We start from the raw sequence: 22,215 nt of genomic DNA, 5'->3' as shown, positions 1-22,215 counted from the left end.
GGGGCCCGGGGGTGCTGGGTGCGGTGCGTTCCCGTTCAGAAGGGCGGGGGGCCCGGGGCCGGTCCCCCCCAGCCCATCCCGTGCCCGCGGGGGTCTGGCGGCTCCACCTGCCCCCCCGCGGGGCGGCCCCGGGGCCGGGCCGGGCCGGGCTCCGCCCGCCGCTGTCGGAGGCTCCGCCGGGCCGGGGCCGGTGGCGCAGAGCGGGACCCTCCCGAGCCCGCGTCCGTCCCGCTCCCGGGAGGGGAGGAGCCGGGGGGGCTCCCGGGGAGGAGCCCGGGGGGCTCCCGATGAGGCGCCGGAGGATGAACCAGCTGTACATCGGCAACCTCAGCCCCGCCGCCACCGCCCAGGACCTCCGGCAGCTCTTCGGGGAGCGGCAGCTGCCCCTGCCCGGCCAGGTCCTCCTCAAGTCCGGCTACGCCTTCGTGGACTACCCGGACCAAAACTGGGCCATCCGGGCCATCGAGACCCTCTCGGGTGAGCGACCCCCCCCGCGCCCCCCACATCATCCCCGCGACCCCCTCATCACCCCCCTCGCCGCCCCCTCCCCGGGCATCTCCCGGTCCCCCCTTCCCTCCCTCCTTTCCCTCCTTCCCTCCCTCCTCCCGCCCCGGCTCTTCCCGACCTCGCCTCTATTTTTCGCTGATTTTTTTCTCCGATTTTATTGGGAGCCCCCGGGGCGCGGCGCCCCCCGCCCCGCCGCCCCGCCGCCCCCCGCGCCCCCCCGGGGACCCGATTACGAGGTGCCCAACCCCAACTCCCCGGGGGCGCCGAGCGGGGGGGACCGGGGGGCGCGGGGGGCGCGGAGACAGCCCGGGAGGGCCGGGGGGTCGGGATGCGGTGGGACCCGATCGGGTGGGATGGGGTGGGACGGGATTTGGCGGGGGGACGCTGCTGTGCCCCATCCCGGGGGGATGCTGAGCGCCCCGCTGTCTCCGCAGGGAAAGTGGAGCTGCACGGCAAAGTGATGGAAGTGGATTATTCCGTGCCCAAAAAGCTCAGGTAACCCCGCGGTGTCCCCCCCAGAGTCCCCGCGGTGTCCGTGTCCATCCCGGCGGGACGGGGGGCGCGCCGGGCGCTCCGGGATGCGGGGCACGGGGGGGCGGGCGAGCCCCGTCGGTTTTACTTTCGCTCCGGAGCGCAGCGCGGCGGGGGAAGGAGCTGCCGGCCCACGGCCGCGTTCCCACGGGTGGGCACCCCCGTGATGCCCCCTCACCCCACGCTCCCCGCCGCTCCCGGGGAAAACAGCCGCTAATTTAGCAGGAAAACACGAGAAAACCCCTTTCCTCCCACTTTCCGCGGCGCGGACGGAGCTTTTCCCGGCAGCGCAGCCACCCGCACCCTTAGGCTTAATATTTTTTAGTCGGTAATTAATCAATTTTCCCTCTCCAAACACCTCATCTCCCCGCTTTATCCAGCCGGAGAACCCCAAAACGTGAAGCGTTTTTTATTTAATGCACCGCGGCGAGCGCGCCCTCTCATTTCCATCAGGTGCCCGAGGCCGGGCTGATGGGCACACGCGTTCTGCAGGGAAAACAAACACCGGCGCCGTGTGGCGTAGCCTCATCCCGAGGTTTATTCCACCCCCCCCCCCCCGGGTTATGTGTCGGGATAAAAGGAAACAACAAAAATAAAAACCCCATCGGCTGCTCCGGGCGGGTCATTTGGCTTCGCTGGGCGCGGAGGCTCGGCCTGGGCTGGGAGCTGGGGTACGGATTTGGCCCGGGATTGCTGCTGGGGTATTAATTTGGAAATGACGGGGGGGTTGGAAATGCTGTTGTGTAATTGAGGCTTACGGGGGGGGAATGGCTCGTGCCCGGCATCACGTGTGCCGGAGTGGGATTTCGTCTTCGGCAAGGGATCTGCACGCTCCCTACCTTCAGAAAACCATCAAAGGAGCCCCCCAGAAATCCCCAGGTGCGGCATTTCCCAGCTAAACCCCTGCAGCAGCCTCAGGATGGGCCGGCGGTGACTTTGGAAGAGGGATGGAGGCAGAAATTGGGAGTTTGGGGCGATAGTACGGAGCCAGGGCTCGACCTTTACCATGCGGCCGGGGATGTAAACAAGGAATTCATCTTTAAATTCTCCGTCGGGGCTGGGGTGCGCCTGCTTTTCCTCCCAAGTTTTACAATTAGAAAAAAGCCATTTAACTGGCCCAGAAATAAATTTATTTTACATCGCTCTGTGTTCAGCTGGCTCCAAGTTTTCTATTCCCAAGTTTCTTCCGATTATTGAGATCTAATTTAAGCCGGTGTCTTTTTATGCCCAGCTCAAAAAAAATCTACCCTGCTAATTTATATTAATATCCCCAGTTTGGGGGGCTGTGCCTTGACTCGGTAGATTATAGATTTTATTTTTGTAATGTGATTTTTGGCAGGGGACGGAGCCTCACGTGGTTGTGTTTATTCCCCCTCCTCCCTCTTTAAATTTGTAGAAAATCCAATTTTTATGGTGGTGCTTGAGTCCCGGAGAGATGCTGGGATTTCAGGGAGTGAAATGATAAAAATCCCCCCGTTCCTGAAATGAATTTGGGGTTATTGGTTTGGAGAACCCGAGCTGGGTTGGCTCCCATCCCTGGGCATTCCTGCGTCACGGGGATGTGAGTGAGGAGCTGCCGGTGCCCAGCGCTTCCCTCCATGCCCGACTTCACCTGGAATGTTTGATTTTTACATTAAAATCTAATACAGATCTATGCCATCAATAGATTTGTATACATAGAAATACATTTGGATAAGGAACTGCTGGAAAACCCCTGGGACATCTGGCCACGGGAAGCAGGGAAGGGAATTCCTTGAGGGGAGGTGCTGGCACAGGGGTTGTTTCTGTTTCTCCGAAGGCAGGAATTAAATGTGACAGTGGTGGGAAGGAGCCTGAGTCCTGCCCAGCCCATCGATTCACCTCCCACGGGTTCAAAATCAGCCCTTCTGCTCCCATCCCAGTGGTCTGGGCTCCTCTAGGAAGTATCCAACAGCCTCAAAAATGTTTGTTTCCCCTTGTATATTGTGCCTTGGGGAATTAAAGAAAAAAAAATCACTTTATATTTTATATTTTAATCAACATTTTCAATTTTTGAGTTCTTTTAAAATTGATATTGAACTCAGCAGAAGTAGGGTATACTTTCTTTATTTGCTTGAAGCAAACCCACTCCAAGAGTATTTTGCTTTTGGAGCGTGGCTGTGGGGGAAGCAGCAGCATCTTCCTCCTTAAAGATTGGTTGTGTATTCCTAAAATCTTAAAAAAATCGTGTTAATGGAGAAGAAAGATGGAAAAGAAAGAACATACAAAGTTGTATAAAGAAAGAGCATTTTAGAAAAATGAAAATGTGAAAAATGGGAAGCAAAACTTAGCTAACCCAGTGCTGACTTGTATACAAGAATTGTATTAATATGAGGAGTTTAAAAAGTAGCAGAGCTCCAGTTATTGTCCCCAAACCAGTCAAATTTGGGGGGTTTTGGTTGTGAAGGTGCCTTTTAATTTCTTCTTGTGCCATAATTGTCAGAAATGAGAAAGGAAAGCACGAGGGAGATGTGAAGAGCAGTGAGGGGAGCCTGGAAATCACTGTAATATTAAATTATTATATACAAATACATCATTATGTCTAAAACTCGGGTGGTTTTGTCCCAGATAAAGGTGGCTGGAGGGGGAGAAGTGCTGGTGCCTGCCCGAGTGGCTTTGCTGGCGGTGATTTTGTGGCACTTTCTCCTGTTTCAAAAAGAATTACCCTTAAATAATTCTCTTCTGAGCATCAATTCAATTCTCATTTCTGCGTGGTTTTGCTTTATTTGTTATTTACTTATTTCCCTGTGCTTTTCAACCCAGAAATGTTGGTGATGTTAAAGCTTGTGATGAACATGCAGGCACTTTGTTCTTCCTCTGGACACCCCGTCTTTGCTTTCCTTATCAATAATTGCTTGTTGTTAGTGAGCTGCTTAATTAGCAGAGAGGAATTCCCGTTGCTTTGGCAGGAAAGGGCCCTGGAACCTCCCCAGGTGCGTCTGGAAATGCTCACGGGGAGCAGAAAATTGAATTTGGGGTGCTGGGAGTGGGGCTGCTCTCAGTCCTAGCCCTGTATCCTTAAATAGATACATTTAAAAACTTTTAATATGTTACATATTGATACAAATTAATAATGTGCGGTGGTGTGTTTAAAGTATTTGGTATCTTTTATGTAGATATAAATAAACGATATTACATGTATAAAGACACTACATAAAAGGTACATATATATATATTTTATAAGTATAAAAAATATACTTCTAATACCTCATTTTCTGTGAGATATATGGACTAGATGAACTCTAAAGTTCCAACCCAAACTATTCTATGATTTTATATTTATGTATGTTTATATGAAACATTCATATAAAGATATTAAATTGCATAAAATACACAAAATATTCCTATGTAGTATATAAAATTTTATAAGAAGACATATTTATGTACAAAAAGAGAATTTATATATATATTTTTAATATATAGACATACTTATAAAGTTGCCAGGGCAATGTTGGTCACATCCAGGATGGGAAACCCCCCTTCTGCTGCCCACTGGATGTTTGCCCAGTTTCCCATAGGTCTGGGATGCTGTTCCCAATGGGCTGGCCAGGAGAATCCCCTTGGAACTGATCCTTTCCCAGACTCCAGCGCTGGCTCTGGACAGGGGTGACGCCAGTGCTTGTTTTATTATTTTATTTTATTTTATTTTATTTTATTTTATTTTATTTTATTTTATTTATTGCTCCATTTCATTTCTATTTGCAGGTGTGGGAGTTGGTAGTGTTTGAGTTTTGGTTTTCTTTAGATTCCTTTCCACGTGGGTCTTTGCTTCCATTAATATTTTATCCCTTCTTTCCCCTGTTTATTTACCCCCATTTCCTTTCCCTGATTTCTTTTCCCCCTTCTTTTCCCTCCCATTCTTCCCCCCCTCTTTTTCCACTTCTTTCTTTCCTCCTTCTTTCCCCCATTATTTTCTTCCCATTTTTCCTCCCCTCTTCTTTCCCCTATTCCCCTCTCTTCTTTTCTCCCCCTTTCTTTTCCCCCCTCTTCTTTTCCATCTTCTTTTTTCCCTTCATTCCCCCTTTCCCCTTTTCTTTTTTTCTTTTCTTTTCTTTTCTTTTCTTTTCTTTTCTTTTCTTTTCTTTTCTTTTCTTTTCTTTTCTTTTCTTTTCTTTTCTTTTCTTTTCTTTTCTTTTCTCTTTTCTTTTCTTTTCTTTTCTTTTCTTTTCTTTTCTCTCCCCCCCTTTCTTTCTCCCTCTTCTTTCCCTCTTTCCCTTTTCCTCATTCTCCCTCTCTTCTTTCCCCCTCTTTTTTCCCCTTTCCTTTCCCCTTTTCCCCCTCTCTCCTTTTCCTTTCTCTCCTTTTCCACTCTTCTTTCCCCCTTTTTTTCCTCCTTTCCCCCTTTTCCCCCACCTTCCTTTCCTCCTCTTTTTCCCCTTATCTTTTATCCCCTTTCCTTCTTTTCCCCTCTTTCTTTCTTTTTCCCCTTTTTTCTTCCCCCCTTTCTTTCTCCCTCTCATTTTCCCTTTTCTCCCCCTCTTCTTTCCCCCTCCTTCTTTTCCCACTTTCCTTCCCCCATTTCCCCCCTCTCTCCTTTTCCACTCTTCTTTCCCCCCTTCTTTTTTCTTCCCTTCCCCCTTTTCACCTTCCTTTCCCCTTTATCTCTTCTCCCCTTTCCTTCTTTTCCCCCTTTTTCCTTCCCCCTTCTTTCCATCTCCCCACCGCTCCCATTTATCGATTTCCCCATCATTTTTACCCACTCTCTTTGTTTTTTCCCCTCCTTTTTTGTACCTTCTCCTTTCCCCCCTCCTCCTCCGGTCGCTCTTTTGTTTTCCCCGCCGTGTGCGGTGACAGATGGGCCGGATTCCCGATTCCCGTCCATCCCCATTGTTGATCCGCGCACGGGGCCGGGGCTCTGCGCTGCTGCCCGGCCCTTTTCCAGCCCGGGATTTTAATTCCTTAAGAGCAAAGCCCCCGGCTCGGGAGGGGAACTGGAGCAGCCGCAGCCTCCTGGCAACTGGTGGAAACTGGGGCAGCTCTTTAATGCTCTGCACCGCAGGAGCTGCTGCTGGGTGGGCTTGGGGGGCAGCAAAACTCCTTCAGGACAGCCCCAGTAAAGGCAGAAAATAGCTGTAATAATGAGCAATCACAAATCCAGCAGCCACTTCCTCCCCTGCCTGGTCAGGGGGCTGTGGCTGGCTCAGGCTCCGAGCTGGAAAATTCAGCTGGGACAGAGTTTGATCCCTGCCTGATGATGGGAATCTTTTTTTTTTTTTTTTTGGTAGATGTTTTCTTGCCTGGGACAAATATTTCATAAGGCAGGCAGAGCCCCCACTGGGTTTTCAGCATGTTTTCCCTTTGCTTTTTTTCCCCAGTTCTCTTGAAAATTGATTTTTATGGAAAACAGGAGGTGGCAGAGCATGTTTTCTTTGCCCTCAGCACTGATCTGAGGTGGAAGGTGATAAAATCCCTTTAAGCTTTATTATAGTAAGATATTACAAAGTGTGAGTAGGAAAAAAATCTGTGTTTTTTAAGGCAGAGAGTGCTGAAGCATCCCTTATATTCCACTATTTTTTATATATATATATATAATAGTGGAATATATTTATATATTTTATATTGGAATATATTTAGTGGAATATATTTATATATTTTACATATATATCTATAAAATAGTTGAATATATGTATTATATATATATATAATACATATATATACATATATATATGTATATATAATATATACATACCATTATATATTATTTTTCTATATTATTGTATGATATTACTATATAGCATTCTATCACAATATTACTTTATTACTGGATTACTTTGTTGAGGTTTTATTATTATGTTATAGAGCTTATATTGAAGCCAACTTGTTTGTAGTTCCCAAATTTGTGGGAGACAAAGCCCCTCTGGAGCTTCACCTTGACTAAGGGATGGGTGGGTGATCCATGGAAAATCCAGGCTGGGCTTGTGGATGTTGGGCAGGGAGCTGGTGGCTCATTCTCATTTCACAACTTCATGACATTTTTATGCTTGTCCTTCTGTGTCCCTGGATTCCAAGGGGGTTGTTACCCACTATTTGCCTGGAAGCCGTGCTGGAAAAGGGGGGATTGTGCCAAAACCCCCTCAATCCTCCTGATCCTGGGGAATAAACCCCAAGTTTTAAGGCTTTCCTGTTTCACTGCATGATTTCAGCAAGTGCAGGTAGCAGTGGTGATGCTGGCAGGGCGTGGATGGCTGGGGGTTGGTTTTCCATCCCCTTTCCCTGCAGGACTGTGATGCCAGCCCCATGACTCTGCTCTGGTGGATGCATGAGAGGACACACAGCCCCATCCTGGATTATTTCACAAGCCCACTTTACCTCCTCACTCACTGCTTGATCCTCCCTGTGCTGCCAGCAGCTCCTGCCACCCAAACCCTGCTCTGGGGTGGAGGAGCTGCTTCCTCCTCGAGCTGCTGGTGAGCAGGACTAGTTTGGGATCGATTTAGAAGGGAAAAAAAAGCAGCTGAACCTGGTTTCTTCAGCCCTTGAAGCTGCTGAGACAGCGGGGTGGGTGTGTGGAGGTAGGGAAGAGCCAGAGGGCTGCAGCTCTCCAGGTTATCTGAGGGCACTCACTACAGCAGGGCCGGTTGCATCACACAGCTGAGTGTTTTTCCCCCATCTGGTTATTAGGATTTATTTCATTCCTTAAATTCCCACCAGTCTGCTGCAAAGCAGGGTGGGTGAAACGTGGCCATCACCAGCTCCTGTGCTGGCGTTCTGTGCGTGCCCTGGAGTCAACCCCTGGGCTTTGGGAAAACGAAACTAAAATAAAATATAAAGGGGGTTTCTGCCACAAAGTTCTCCTGGCAGTGGTGTTGGGAATGGATGAGTTATTCCCATGCCCCTGGGAATAACTCATCCAACCTGTCATGGCTCCAGACGTGCATCCCTGGCTCCATCAGTGATGGCTGTGTGTGGTCCAGCACTGCTTCACCCAGGTGTGGAGTTACAAGAGAGCCATGAGCACACCCAATAGGAGTAATAACCTTGTCTTAAATGTTGAGTGGTGATGTTGAGCTGCTGGGAATGCTGCCCATGGGAGCTGAAGCCTGAGTGCCCTTTGGGTGTCTTTAAATGCTGTGCTCTGGTTTGGATGAATGTTGGAAGTGGGAATATGCTGCCATGTCCTGTTGGGAAGTGGGGATATGTGGCACCTGCTGTGGTCCTTCTGTCTGGGTGTTTTGGGAGGGTGAGGCAGCACCTGGGGAGACCAGGGCTGCTCTGGCATCTCTCCTGCATTTCCCTTAGCAGAGGAGTAGGGAAATTATGGCTCTGGAGCAATTCAATTCAAGGCAGGGCTTTTCCAGGAGTGGCAAAGGGATTTGTCCAGCTGCTGTGCTGGTTTCTCTTGGATGTGCCCCTTCCAAGTTCCCTGTGTCCCCTGGGCTCCTGGGCTTTGGGGACAGGTGGGCTGAGCCAAATGAACCCCAAATGGGGAGCAGCTCCTCCATGGTCCAACCTGGGCCATCCCAGTGGTTCCCACATGGGAGAGGAAGGTGGCTGTGGTGATGCTTTGGCTTGGAGCTGAGCAGTGGCACCTTGGGGTGGAGGTGCCCCTGTGGGTTTGGGTCTGGGAGGTGGTGGGAGTCACTGGGCAGTGTGTCCAGCTCTCTCCAATGGTTTGGGACTCGCTGGGATTTGTTCAGGCCCTCTGGCCTCACAGTGTGGCCCCCATCATCTCAGGGGTGAGATGTGTCTATTGGAGGGCACTCAAACTCCCAAAGTAGGAAAAGTTGTTTGTGAGAGATAGTTTTCATTTTTCTGTCTAACGGTGTAAAAGCAGCTTTTACCTAACACAGGTGTTAGTTGTGTTTCACCTAGGAATAGATTGTTATGCTAATGAACTGCTCACACTAGAATTGTTTGCACATGGGAACTTGCAAGGGGCTAGCCTGACAAGGAGAGCAGGCTTGATGTTTTGAAGCCTTTCTTTCTGATTTTCCTCCTTTGTGGCAGCAGGGTGGCTTGTGGCTCAAGGCTTGGCTGGATCCTCCATGGACTGGGCTGTGTCAGAACTTACCACTGCCCAAGCACATCCCACAGCCAGGCTGAGGAGATGTCTGGGGGCTCTCACCCTTGGGAAGCCTTGGCAGGGCTTCCTGTGCAGCCACAGCCAGGCTGGCAATGAAGCCATTGCCAGCTTGGGAATGCAACCACAGTTTGGGAATTAAACTGTGTCCAGGCTGGGAATGGAACCACAGCCAGGCTGGGAGGGAGCCATGCTGTCATGTGAGTTTGGAAGTGCCATGGACAAGGCTGGGTGTGTTGGCCATCTCCAGGCTCAGGCTTACAGGGATATTTATTTGGGTTTCCCTCAGGAAAGCAGCCCCACGTTGCTGGGAAGTGGTGAGCCTCAGCTGGATGTACTTTTGAGAGTTCCCCTCAGGGTTTAGCAGGGCTGGCCCTGGCCAGGCTGGGGTCCTGTTCCCAGCCCAGAGCAGCGTGGGCAGGGCTGTCTGTGCATCCCTGTGCGGTCATGGCTCTGCAGAGGTTCCTTTCAGGAGGTTTCCTTGGAAACCTGACAGCCAGCACGAGGAGGGAGCGTTCCAGAGAGAGCTTCAGCCCCAGTGGTGACCAGGGCACAGCGAGGAGAAATGGCTCTCCCTGGGGATGAGCTGCCCTGGCTCGGTGTGGGGAGGTGGGATGCTTTGGGAAGCTGTTACAGCTGCTGATTCCCAGAGAGGCTTTTCCCTCTGCTCTGAGGTGCCTGCAGACCCTAACCCAGGGCTTTGTCTTTGCAGGAGCAGGAAGATCCAGATCCGAAACATCCCTCCCCACCTACAGTGGGAGGTAAGAAGTGGCTGATCCCAAGAATCCCAAAAACATCCTGTTCATCTCCTTCTCTAGCAGCATGAGCTGTGCTGCTGGAGCACGTGGCCTGCATGTGGGCCACCCTTTAACTTCCCAGTAACCTCAGGAGGGAGCCTGAACTGAGCTCCAGCTCCTGCCTGCTTTTGGGTGGCAGGGCTGGGGGCCAGCTTGGAGTGCTGGGTCATCCCATTTTGGAATGATGGGATGCAGGTGGGTGGTGCTGGAGGGTGTTTGTGGGTGGGGTGGGCTCCTGCCCTGCCTGCTTGGGGCCTCACCTGTGCTGTTTGCTGCTCTGTCCCTAGGTGCTGGATGGCCTCTTAGCTCAGTATGGCACAGTGGAGAATGTAGAGCAAGGTAAGATGGTCCAGCATGGTCCTCATCCCTGCAAAATTCCCAGTGCTGCTCCCCAGCTCTGCCCAGGCTGCAGGAAGCCCCCTGGGTTGAAACCTATGGATAACCAGACCAGCAGCACTGGTCTGAAATGCTGGATAACCAGACCAGCAGCACTGGTCTGAAATGGGTTTTGGACACAAACCCTGCTGGTGGGATGATGTGGGCCATCCATCCACCATCCAAGGGAATGCTCCTGGTCCCTGAAAAATTGAAAGCAGAAATGAGCTGAGTGTAGCTTGGGATCCACTGGTGGGTCAGGGATGTCCAGCCTTGCATTCTGCTTGGATCCAGCCTTGGATCCAGCCCAGTCCTTGTGCTGGGGGAAAACAAAGGGTGCCCAGGGGAAAACACAGAGTGCCCAGGCGTGCCATGGCACAGGCATCTCCCTCCCCCCATCCCAGCTGTATCCCCCCCTCTGGAGCATGCTGACAGCAGCAGTGACACCTCTCCCATCCCTGCTCCAACTCTGCTTCTCTTGCCCCCACAGTGAACACAGACACAGAAACTGCCGTTGTCAATGTGACCTACGCCACCAAGGAAGAGGCAAAAGTGTGAGTGGGGTTTGGTTTGGTTTGCCCATGATTTCACACCACACCAGCTTTCCCAAGGAATCCCAGGTATCTTCCAGGCTTCTCTAAGCTGTCCCACCACTGGGCTGTCCTCTGCCTTCTCCCCTGGCATGGGAGATGGGGTAGTACCCATTATTTCGAAGTGGAAGTACAGTTCCAAACAAAATGTTTTGTTCCAGTCTTGTAGAGACCTCAGCCCTGTGCTGGAGACCAGCCAGTAAGTAGTGAGCTTATTATTATTAGTGGCCAGGGTATTTTTTATATGGTCAAGAGCAGATCCCAGGCCACAAAGAGCTTTTGTGAGTCCATTTGTTGATGGATGTTCTGTCAGCTTCCCATCTGAGTTGACCCATTGTGGCATTGCATAAGTGAGGACAGAGATGGGGACAGTGATCTGCTGGTTCAGGAGGGCAGAGGAAAATCCTTCTGGTTCCTCCAGCCTGGCTGGATGTGCTGTGGACCACAGATAAACACGACATGAGTGTCTTAGATCATGGACCCACAATGATCACTGAGTCCAAATCCTGGTCCTGCACAGGACAGCCCCAAAAATCCCACCAGGGTCTTGGGAGTTGTGGCAATAATGGAAGACAGAGTTTCCCCAGCACAGTGCTTAATGCTTTGGGGTAAGAGGCTTTTTGGACTTAGGAAAAGGGTGGTGGAGTTGCAGGAGTCCTCAGAAGATGTGGAATTCAGGCCTGGAAGGAGCTGCTTGTGATCTGTCAGCAGTGGGATGTGGTAGGAGCAGGGAAAGCTGGAGCCAAGCAGGGTCATGGCAGATGCCAGCGTGGCCAAACATCACAGCTGAGGAGGGGCTTGGGGATGAAGAGTCCAGTGCTGCCTCCCAGCCTCATCCAGCTGGGAAGGGAGTTCCCAACAGAGGGGGCACCACGTGCTGCATCCTTCTCCTGGTGGCTCAGAGCTGCTCTGTCACCTTTGCCTTGTCCAAAGAGCCTGTGAGACCATCCCCGTGCTGCGTGGTAGCTCCAGGCAAGGACTTTGCCCAGGTGAAGGGGCAGGTCCCTGGGCTGCCATCCTACCTCTGCTGGGGAGAAAAGTCGTGTGCCAGCTTTGGCATGGCCCATGTGGAGGGGAATGATGTCCCACCAGGTTATGGGGCTTGCTCCTCGTGGGAAAAGTGTGGGGCTCTGGCTTCCCATGGCCACATTCTCCAGACTGGGGAGGAAGGAAGATGCAAGTTAAGAACCATGTTCTGCATGAGGTGGGGGTGCTGGAGGTGTCCTGGGGAGCCCCTCACCACCCCTGCACCTCCTGCCTTGCAGAGCAATAGAGAAGCTGAGCGACCAGCAGTTTGAGAACTATTCCTTCAAGATTTCCTACATCCCGGATGAAGAGGTGAGCTCCCCTCCGCCCCCCCAGCGATCCCGCCGCGGGGGCCACTCTTCCAGGGAGCGGGGCTCCTCCCCAGGGGGCTCCTCACAGCCCAAACAGCTCGAGTTCCCACTGAGGATGCTGGTGCCCACGCAGTTTGTTGGTGCGATCATAGGAAAGGAGGGCTTGACCATAAAGAACCTTACTAAGCAAACCCAGTCCAAGTAAGTACTTCCAATGGTTTTGTTTCCTTCCCTAGGGTGCTGTAGGTCCCAGCTCGGGTTCTCCCTGCCCTGGGGGCTTTGGAGTGCCAGCCACTGCTGGTTCCTTGGGGTGGTGGCAGAGCTCAGGTGCTGAACCATTCCCGCTGGCCAGGGTGGTCTGGGTGCTGCAGGAGGGGGATGCACACTGGAAAAAGGCCTGGAATGAGTTCCTAAAGCCTCATGAGAGCAGCTGGGGATGAGGCTTTAGGGAGAAATGGCAAGTTTGGGGATAAAATCCTAAAGGTGAATTCTCAGTGCAGTGGTGTGGTTCTTGGGATTTGCTCATCCTGCTCATCCCATGTGGGCTAGAGCTGTTGAGGGGAAAGGGACACTGTGGGAGCACTGCCACAAGAAGGATGGGCTTTTGTAACTGTGTGAAGCCTTTTTTAGCCATTAACATGTTTATTTTTGAACTAAAAAAGGAAAAAAAACCAAAAAAGTGGGGTTGTCTTGCCAAAGTTTTCCATGTTTCTCTTGTTGCTATTCTGATCTCACCGCTCATTCTCTGCATGGTTTTCCTGCATGGTTTGTTCCTGCCCAGGTGTGTTTGTGTTTAACCCCAAGCTGTCTTCTCCTGTGCTCATCATCCTGAACCTGGTGATCCCATGGGACGTAGGAGTCCTGTCCCAGAGCATCCTAGTTCTCAGAGGAGTTTTCAGAGGCAAATCTTTGGTAGTAGTGTGGCTGGAGGTAGAAAGACGAGCCAAACCCTGGTGCTGGGTTGGCAGGAAGAGGTTTGTATGGAAAGGGGGCAGAGGAGTAGGGAGAGGAGCTCTTGGAGCCTGGCTTGCCCCAGGGCATGGTAGCCGTGAGCAGATCCTGGTTGGCTGCAAGCCCTTCTCCAGGTGAGTCCTGCTGGGATGAGCAGCAGGTGTAGCTGTGTCCTCACCACCCAAGAACAGAATTTGTCCTTTCCAAGCCCTGAGCCTCGCAAGGAAGGTGGGAAGGTGCCAGTTTCTCCCAGCCATGAAAGCAAATGTAGTTGCTTGGAGCAGTTTCTGCCACTGAATTGTCCCTCTGGTGGGGTGGCTCCGTGTGCCTGCCCTGAAGACCCGGGTCATGGAGGAAGGTCCTGCTCAGTGCTCTGCCCTCTCCTGCCCTGCCTGCAGTGAGGCACTGCCTCTGCTCAGGCTTGGGTGAAGGGGACCCTCAGGAATCCATCCCAGGCAGTCACAGGAGCCCCTGTCCTTCACTTTGGGTGTCATCCCACACTCTGTCCCTGCCCAGGCCACCCTCATCCACCGGTGATGATCTGAGGGTGACATCCTGTTGCCCGGCCCCTGCTCCTCCCCAGAGCGATGCTGCCTTCTGGATTCCTCTGGTCACGTTGGATTTCACCCCTGGTTCCACACACAGAGATCCCAAAGATGCTTCTGAGCCCCAGGAGGCAAAACAGTCCCCAAGCTGAGCCATGTTTTTCCATGAAGAAACCCAGAGCAAGAGCCCACCCCAGCAGGTGACCTTCCACAGCCCTTGGAGCTCCATGAGGAGAGGATCATGGCTACCCAGCAGCCATGGCACCAGGATAACCCTACAAGCACACTGTTGTCCACCTGGAGAGGGCTGTCCCTCATGGCAGCCACTCCCTGCAGCATTCCCAGCCCACCCTAAGGTCTCTTGGAGGCTTTTCCTGCTGCACTGTTGGCAAACCCTGTCCCCGCAGCCCTGGTCATCCCTCCCTGCGGCACCTGGTGATGGGGTGAAGGTTCTGAAAGTCCCCTTCTCCATCCTCCTGTTGGAATGGAGCAGTTCAGCAGTGGCACTGGGATGTGCTGGGAGCTCCAGAGCTCTTCCTTCTCCAGCTCTCTGGGGTGGGACATGCCTGAAATCAGTGGCCCCTTCCTGGCATCCCTTCTTCTCTCTGTCAAGTGAGCTCGTGCCCACACATCCAGATGGGGGATGTGTCTTCTGTGCTCATCATCCTGAACCTGGTGATCCCATGGGATGGGTTGGTCAGCCAGGAACCTGGCTTGTGCCCCTTTCTGAGGCTTGTCCAAGGTCCTCATCACCTCGATGCCTCCATTCAGCACTTCCCTGGCACTTGGTCCCTCTCTGGAAGGAAGGCTCAGCCATGTTCTTCTCTCCACCAGCCTCAGCTGCTGTGTGGCTCCCATCTGTGGGGCTTGTTGGGATTCCTCATCAATTCCCCCTACCTTGGGAGCGTCAGCCTGGTCTGTCATCACCTCATGTGGCCGTCATGACCTGTTCACCCTGTCCCCATCGAAGGGGTGGCAGCAAGTGTCCCTGTACATGCTGGGAACGGATCCTCCAGGCCAACCTGAGGGAGCTCCATGGCTGGGAGCACCATCTGAAGCCACAGAAGATCTGGAGAGATGGAGCCTACAAAGGGAATCACGCTGTCTTCCCTCCCTGTTCAGTGCTTGGATGGAACCACTCTGGGTCCCTTTGGAGCAGGCAGGGAAAGCTGCTCCCCTTCCACCGTCCATGTTCCAGCGTGCTGGCTCTTGAAGAGTTGACCTGTGCAAACCCACCTGGACCCCTCAGCATCCCAGCATGGCACTGTGTGGTGACTCTGCCCCGCAGCCCTTGGCCTGGCACGTACAGCAGCACCCCGGATGATCCCATCAGGACAGAACCTCGGAGACGTGGCCGGAGGGCACCCGCCGTGTGGGAGCTGAGTGCCGGCAGCATTCCAGAGTGGCTGAGCTGCCACTTCCACGCCTGCTCGGAAGATCTGGCCCTGGCTGCAGCAGTGGCAGGGACACCAAGGTGGTGGCCCATGGCAGGATGGCCGCACGGCATCACCCTCCGGCGGGAAGAGCGCGTGGATCGCGCGGAGAAGAACAAGGGTTCCTCCCCCTGTTGCCCAAGGCGCGTGGTCGAGGTGCGGGAGTCTCCTACCCTGCTTTCCTCTCTCCCTCTCTCTCAGGGCTTTGCCAGGTACGGTTGAGCGTGAGGAGCGAGCTGGAGGCCGTGCCTCCTCCCGCCATGAGCTGAGGGAGGACCAGAGGAGTAGAGCACGGTCCCTGCCGCTGCGCACGGGAGCCTGCTGGTCCCCCCGGGAAGGGCGTGAGTACCAGCGCTGTTGTTGCCGGGTGCCTCCGTGTCGGGACAGACAGACGCTGCCCACGGGTAAGTGCTCTCTGTGCCCAAGGACGTGCTCGCTGGACAGCCTCGGGTGTTGTGCAGAGAGAGGCGGAGCTCGGCAGGGCCTCTGATCCCGTCTCCTGCTCCAAGCGGGGCTGGCGGCAGAGATGATGATGATAGACCAGGTTGCTCAGGGCTTTTGTCCAGTTGAGGATTTGTTCTGCCCCCCTCTATGCATTGGTTGATGTTGTGACACCCCTCAGCTTCCAGGACCTCGGGTCCTACAGGCGAACGTGGTCCAAAACCGATCCAAACCGCCCGAAACCAAGCACTGCCTGGGCTTGCGTGAGCCAGGTGCTGATAGATGCAGCTGACACCCAGGTTCACCCCACAGCTTGAGCAAGTGTTGAAATGAGTTTTTCTCAGCTCCTGAGCTCTTAAAACCCTCTGTGTGACCCCAGACCCATCTGAGGGGCTCCTCTCTGCTCATTGTTTCACCGCAGGGTCGACATCCATCGGAAGGAGAACGCCGGCGCTGCCGAGAAGCCCATCACCATCCACGCCACGCCAGAGGGGTGCTCGGAAGCGTGCCGCATGATCCTGGACATCATGCAGAAGGAGGCTGATGAAACGAAATCGTGAGTGCTCCTGGATCGGCCAAAGCATGGTGGGACACGGTGGTGGTGGTCCTTCTCCTTTCCAACACATCCTTAGTACCTGTGGCTGGAAATTTCGGTGTTGCCTGACTAGCTGGACCTTCAGATTTTATTTTTTTTCTTAATCCATTTTAGAGCAGAAGAGATTCCCTTGAAAATCCTGGCACACAACAGCCTGGTGGGGAGGTTGATTGGCAAGGAGGGCCGCAACCTCAAGAAGATTGAGCAGGACACAGGCACAAAGATCACCATCTCCCCGTAAGTTCCTGTGACAGGACTGGGGGAATGGCTTCCCACGGTCAGATGGCAGGGTTAGATGGGATATTGGGAAGGAATTGTTTCCTGTGAGGGTGGTAGATTGCCCAGAGAAGCTGTGGCTGCCCCTGGATCCCTGGAAGTGTTGCAGGCCAGGTTGGACAGGGCTTGGAGCAATCTGGTCTAGTGGAAGGTGTCCCTGCCCATGGCAGGGGATGGAACTGGATGCACTTTCACAATCCCTTCCAACCCAAACCATTCCATGATTCCATGATCCAGCGAAGTCCTGGTGGACGCCAGGCCACCCCATTCTGTCCAACATGGAGCTGGAAAACAGAGCAGCTGTGCCCTCCCATGTGCATTCCCTATCCCAGGTGGATGCTCCTCATCCCAGGTGTCACACAGGGAGAGGGCGCGTGGCTCTCACTCTGTCCCGTGGGGAACTCTCAGCTGTGATTTGAGTTCTCCTGGGGTTTTCCTTGACTTGAAGAAGGGATGTGACCATGTCTCTGGATTGTCCTGTGGGGCAGCTTGCAGGACCTGACCATCTACAACCCTGAGCGCACCATCACGGTGAAGGGCAGCACCGAGGCCTGCTCCAACGCCGAGGTGGAGATCATGAAGAAGCTGCGCGAGGCCTACGAGAGTGACGTGGTGGCCGTCAACGTAAGCCCAGCCCTCCCCCGTGCCTGCTCCACTGCACAAAAATTCACAGTGGAGATCAATGGGGTTGATCTCCCAGTCAAAACAACAGGGGTTGGGCCTCGCCCATGCCTGTGTTGAGAAGCCCAGTACTCCTTCACCTTTCACACCTTTCTCCGTATCTTTCCTTTCCCAGCAACAGGCCAACCTGATCCCAGGGCTGAACCTCAGTGCTTTGGGCATCTTCTCCACAGGGCTGTCCATGCTGCCATCCCCCCCTGGGGCCCGGGGGGCTGCAGCTGCCACCCCCTACCACCCCTTTGCAGTAAGTGTGGCATGTTCCTGGTGCCTGGGGCTCGTGGGTTTGGGTGGATACTGGAGCTGTAGGAGCCACCTCATGGGGAGCTCTGACTCTCAGCCATTTTGGGGAGGATGCTCATTGCAGCAGCAAAGTGGAGAGGACAGGGAATGAAGGTGGCAACCACCGAGAAGATCAGCTGCATCCCTGTGTTGTGCTGCATCCCTGCATCCCTGGGTTGTGCTGATCTGGGTTCCACCAGTGTTTAAGGACTGGCTGTGCCCCAAGGGTGCTGCTCTCTGAAGAGAGCATGGGAAAACGATGTAGGTGGTCTTCAGTCCTGACCCCAAGCCCACCACTGGCCTGAGGTGACAGTGGGCAGGGATGGTGCAGTGCCAGGAGAACAGGATGGCCAAGGTGCTGGTGGAGAAGGTCCATCCCAGGTCACTCAGGCACCGTGGGCTGCCTCCATTGGTCCCTAAATAATTTATTCTGAGCTGTGGGTTAATTTACCTGTGCTGTTTTCTTTCCCTGGAATGCCAGCAGCAGAGCGGGCGGAGGAGGACGGTGAGTGCTGGGAGGATGTGGGGGTGTGTGGTGGCTCTGGAGGGCTCCAGGAGGGTTGGTTGGTCACTCTCAGCCTGTGGAGGGCAGGTGCTGTGCCTGTATCCACAACCTCTGGGAGAGAGCTGTGGGAAGTATTTATGGGTGTGATGGAGAGGAGAGGGACAGGTCTCCTGAAGGGCAGTGTTTGGTGTGGGGTCCTTCACCCCAAAGCTTTGTGTGGCCTTTTTCAAGCCCCCTGGTGAGGCCAGAAGGAGATTTTTTTCTGATACAAACATCAGCGGGACAAAGCCAAAGAAGCAGCAGTGGGGAGGGACTGGGGTTAACTGGGAGCTCCCATCCCCATCCCAGCCTCGTGCTGTGCCATAGGCACAGGATCCAGGCTGCAGCTCATCCCTGGATGTGCCTGTGGTCACTGTGTCCCTCGTGTTGCTCCTGGTGCTGACACACTCCCCATGTCAGGGTGGGGCTGTTGGGAAGGGGCTGGCACCTTGAGGACATCACTGATGTCACTGCCCCTCGTTTCCTCTCCCACCACAGGGCTCCTCAGCCTATCTGTCGAGTCTGTACGGAGCCCCCCCAGCTGGAGCCTTCCCCCATCAGCACCCTGTAAGTTTCCCTTCCCCAAAAGTGCCATGAGGTCTTCCTTGGGCACCTTGTGGGAGGGCAGGACCACAACTCAACAGAACCCAACCTGGCCCCCCACCTCTTCAAGGCTGGAATGCTGGCAGGGGGAAGCAGCCCCCAGCCCAGCTGTTCCCCTGACCCTCTGGCTCTTCCTGCCCTTTCCAGCTGCCGGAGCAGGAGGTTGTGAACTTGTTCATCCCAACACAGGCAGTGGGGGCCATCATTGGGAAGAAGGGGCAGCACATCAAGCAGCTGGCACGGTTTGCTGGCGCCTCCATCAAGGTGAGTGGGAATGAGGGGCTGGGTCGGGGCTTTGTGCCTCAGTTTCCCCTTCCCACTGCTGAGGGCAGAGAAGGGAGCCCTTGGTGAATGGTTTTGCTCCCTAAATGAGTAGAAACCAGTCCTGCAGCGTCCTGATTGTCACCGCTGCTCGGGTAGGGGGGTGTCTCTGCATGGGGGGTGTCCCTGCGTGGGGGCACATCCCACAGAGGGGAGGTCTTGCCAAAGGAAGGGTCACACTCACACTCACACTCCTTCCTATCCTTCTGCAGATTGCCCCAGCAGAAGGTCCTGATGCCAGTGAGCGCATGGTGATCATCACAGGGCCACCTGAGGCTCAGTTCAAGGTACAATGGTCACAGGGGGGGGGGCTGGCTTGGGGCCATGGGTAGGGGCAAGGGGAGAGCATCCCTTTGGTCCCCACCGTGCCAGGGGGGCTTCTCAGCTTGGGACCACAGTTTTGGGACCACATCATTACCTGTGGGAATGAAGGGCACAGCAGGCCACCTCCAGGATGCTGCCCACCACCTCTGTGTCCCTTTTGTGCCCTCTCCAGGCCCAGGGGCGAATATTTGGGAAACTGAAAGAGGAAAACTTCTTTAACCCGAAAGAAGAAGTGAAGCTCGAAGCACACATCAAGGTGCCTTCCTTTGCTGCCGGCCGCGTCATCGGCAAAGGTGGCAAGACGGTAGGTGAGGGTGTGTGGGGTCCCACCTGGCCTGGGAATAGAGGGCTGGACATCCCCTGTCCATCCCCTGTCCATCCCCTATCCATCCCATCACCTCTGGCCGGGTGCTCTGTGGTATCAGTGATGTCTCAGTCCCTTTGTCCTGGGGGTGGCTCTTGGATGGCAGCCATCCCAAGGGGACAGGGTGTGAGCCACAGCAGCCTGGTGCCACGTCCTGGCTCAGAGCTGGGAAGGCACCAGCAGTGGAGGATTTTGGCTCCTCCACAGCAAAACCTGGATCTCTCATTTGCTCAGGTGAATGAACTGCAGAACTTAACGAGCGCAGAAGTCATCGTGCCGCGAGACCAAACCCCAGACGAGAACGAGGAGGTTGTCGTCAAAATCATTGGGCATTTCTTTGCCAGTCAGGTAAGGTTTGGCCATGGCTCTCCCAGCATTCCCACTTTGAGGAAGGCCACCAAGCACAGTGTCCCCTGAGCTGCTCTGAGTGGTTTCTATGCACCCAGGATGCACCAAAGGGGTTTTTGGCTGCATTAAAACTAAAGATTGGCTCGATTCAGCCAAAATCTGTGCCTTGGACATGGGGTGGGAATGGCTCCTGCATCCCACCTGGGTGCCTCTAACCAGGCTGGGTTCATGACTGCGAGGGCATGGTGACACCTCAAAATCTTGAGTGATGGAAGAACAAGCCAAACCTTCGCTTTAGCAAGGCAGAAGTATCACAGAATCACATGCCTGGCCTGGTGTTAGAATCTGTAGGGTTGTGGTGCTGTAGGGTTGGTGGGGGCTCAGCTCTGGTGTTGTTTCTTGCCCCCTTGCCAGACTGCCCAGCGCAAGATCAGGGAAATCGTGCAGCAGGTGAAGCAGCAGGAGCACAAACACGCTCAGGGAGCCGCGGCCTCGCAGCACGGCAAGTGAGGCTCCCGCCAGCACCGCCCGACGAATGTAACCCCCGCCGCCACCGCCGGCCCCCAGCAGGCCAGGGGACAAACCAAAGAGCCCCGAGCCCGCCGGCTGGCAGCCCGGGGCACGGGGGGCTCTCTCCAGCCCGCAGCTTCCGCCTTATCCACCGCCTCCCCCGCCGCTCCCCCGCCGCTCAGTCGGACTAACACAGGCACAGAGAGGTGGTGTTTAGTTTGGAATTCTCCCCAAACCTGCCCATTCCACCCCCGAGGAGCTCGCCCGGCCTGGGGGGGCCGCGGCGCTCGTTAATTTAGAATTAATATATCAGTAACGGAACTAACGCCGATTTTTAAGTTTTGTAAGATTTTATTTTTTAACTCACTTTTTAAAAATTTTTTGGGGGAGGGGGGGCTGTTTGTTTTTAGCAAAAGCAGGCTTTTCTAGAGGTTTAATGGCAGGAGCTGGTTCATTGGTTCTCTAATGCACCGTAGAGCAGAGCTGTAGGATTGCCAGCAGGGAAAAAAATACTAAATAAGTGTTAAAAAGCAATTTCTGAAGGGCTTTGAGAAGAGCAGGGCCTGTAGGAGCTAAGAAGATTCCTCGTGTAGGAATCGTTCCTCTCCTTCACACACCCTTTCCTCTTTGCTTTGGACTCCAAAAGCAGGGTTTGCATCCGTTCTGTCCCCCCTTTCTGTCTGTCTGTCCTCTCTCCATCACTGCCCAGCACTGACATTGCTGGAGAATGATGGGCAGCGCCAGCCCTGCCCGCTTTGGACTGGGATCTTTGGGGAAAAGATCCCTGTTGCAGGGAGAGGAGGGGGAAATGGGTGAAAAAAACAGATTTACAAGAGGTTGTCAGTCCAGGGCTGGAAAACCCAACCAGCAAAATTGGCTTCAAATGAAAAAATAACCCAAATAAACCCTCCCAACACACACACACACACACACAGAAAAACTACCTCAGGTTTTCGTACCTCAGCACCTTGCGCTTGTGTTGCCCTTTTAGAGATTTTTGTATGCCTTGTAAAACTGATAGTTGGAGCATTTTTTTATTTTTGTAATAAAAAAAATCGAGTTGGAAAAATGATCTCGACAAAGTCAGCTGCGAGGTGGAAGAAGGAAACCATCCCCCGTGTCCCAGAGCTCTTCCGTAGTCTCCTGCAAGCCGAGAGCCAGTGGCTGTTCCTTCGGAGAAAGCTTGAGAAATGGTTAAAAAGAACAAAAAAAAAAAGGGAAAAATAAAAAAAGCCAAACACAATAAAAAAAAAAAAGGGTTTAAGCAAATCCAAGTGATGGATGGAAGCGGTGAAAGCCGACAGGCAGAGCAGGGATGGGAGCAGAGGTGCCAGCGCCGCTCCTGTGGGCTGCGAATCCGCGTTTTCCTCTACTGCAAAGTGTTCTGTGAAAACCAACCTGAGACACCAACAAAGAGAAATATATCCAGCTAACCAGAGCCTGAGCCTGCTCTCTGTTGCTTTCTTTGGGGTTCCTTGTGGTGGTCACATCTGGGAGTTCCTCCCTGCTGCCCAATTCCCTGCTGCCAGGGAGGGAAGGGCTGGATGGGAGTTGTAGGCATTGCCAGGGGTAGTTTTACCCTGGGACGTCTTGCCATCACAAAGCCACCTCTCCCTCCTTGCACATCCCTGGCTGGAACATCCACTGGGGAAAGGCACCAAATGGGGCTGGGATGGCCTTTGGGGGGGCAGGGTGGGGCTGCCTGGGATGCTCACAGGTGCCACAATGAGACTCCAGAGCCAGGCTCTTCCCTCCCACCCCTCCAGCACTGGGAATGGGGCTCTGGTGGCACCTGGGACAGTCAAAACTGCAGCCCCAAACAGGA

General features: G+C 53.7%; 1 protein-coding gene across 2 annotated transcripts; it reads left to right on the top strand.

Annotated features, from left to right (window-relative positions):
* Nucleotides 1-287: 287 nt before the first annotated feature.
* Nucleotides 288-21,828, top strand: IGF2BP2 (insulin like growth factor 2 mRNA binding protein 2). 2 transcript variants are annotated; one of them, XM_066556542.1, is made up of 17 exons: nucleotides 288-477; nucleotides 942-1,002; nucleotides 9,789-9,837; nucleotides 10,161-10,212; nucleotides 10,739-10,802; nucleotides 12,104-12,376; nucleotides 15,967-16,101; nucleotides 16,255-16,377; nucleotides 16,905-17,040; nucleotides 17,213-17,341; nucleotides 17,861-17,881; nucleotides 18,419-18,487; nucleotides 18,671-18,787; nucleotides 19,057-19,131; nucleotides 19,341-19,472; nucleotides 19,767-19,880; nucleotides 20,295-21,828. In XM_066556542.1, exons 1-17 carry the CDS (start codon nucleotides 288-290, stop codon nucleotides 20,388-20,390), a joined length of 1,836 nt encoding a protein of 611 aa, XP_066412639.1. In that variant the 3' UTR covers nucleotides 20,391-21,828. The 2 variants fall into 2 exon arrangements, with proteins under 2 accessions (XP_066412639.1, XP_066412638.1); XM_066556541.1 differs by having other exon boundaries at nucleotides 17,858-17,881.
* Nucleotides 21,829-22,215: the final 387 nt, after the last annotated feature.

The sequence above is a fragment of the Molothrus aeneus genome, chromosome 10, assembly GCF_037042795.1.
Source record: "Molothrus aeneus isolate 106 chromosome 10, BPBGC_Maene_1.0, whole genome shotgun sequence".
In the NCBI taxonomy this organism is placed as follows: Eukaryota; Metazoa; Chordata; class Aves; order Passeriformes; family Icteridae; genus Molothrus; species Molothrus aeneus.
The sequence above is the reverse complement of the archived record's forward strand: the minus strand, read 5'-3'. Positions and strand labels throughout refer to the sequence as shown.

What these genes read in the sequence shown, in the direction of transcription:
- IGF2BP2 (XM_066556541.1), top strand. Translation starts at nt 288, where the DNA reads ATGAGGCGCCGGAGGATGAACCAGCTGTACATCGGCAACCTCAGCCCC. An exon ending in TCCGTGCCCAAAAAGCTCAG is followed by an intron (nt 1,003 to 9,788) that starts GTAACCCCGCGG and finishes TTGTCTTTGCAG; the next exon opens with GAGCAGGAAGATCCAGATCC. An exon ending in GGCATTTCTTTGCCAGTCAG is followed by an intron (nt 19,881 to 20,294) that starts GTAAGGTTTGGC and finishes CCCCCTTGCCAG; the next exon opens with ACTGCCCAGCGCAAGATCAG.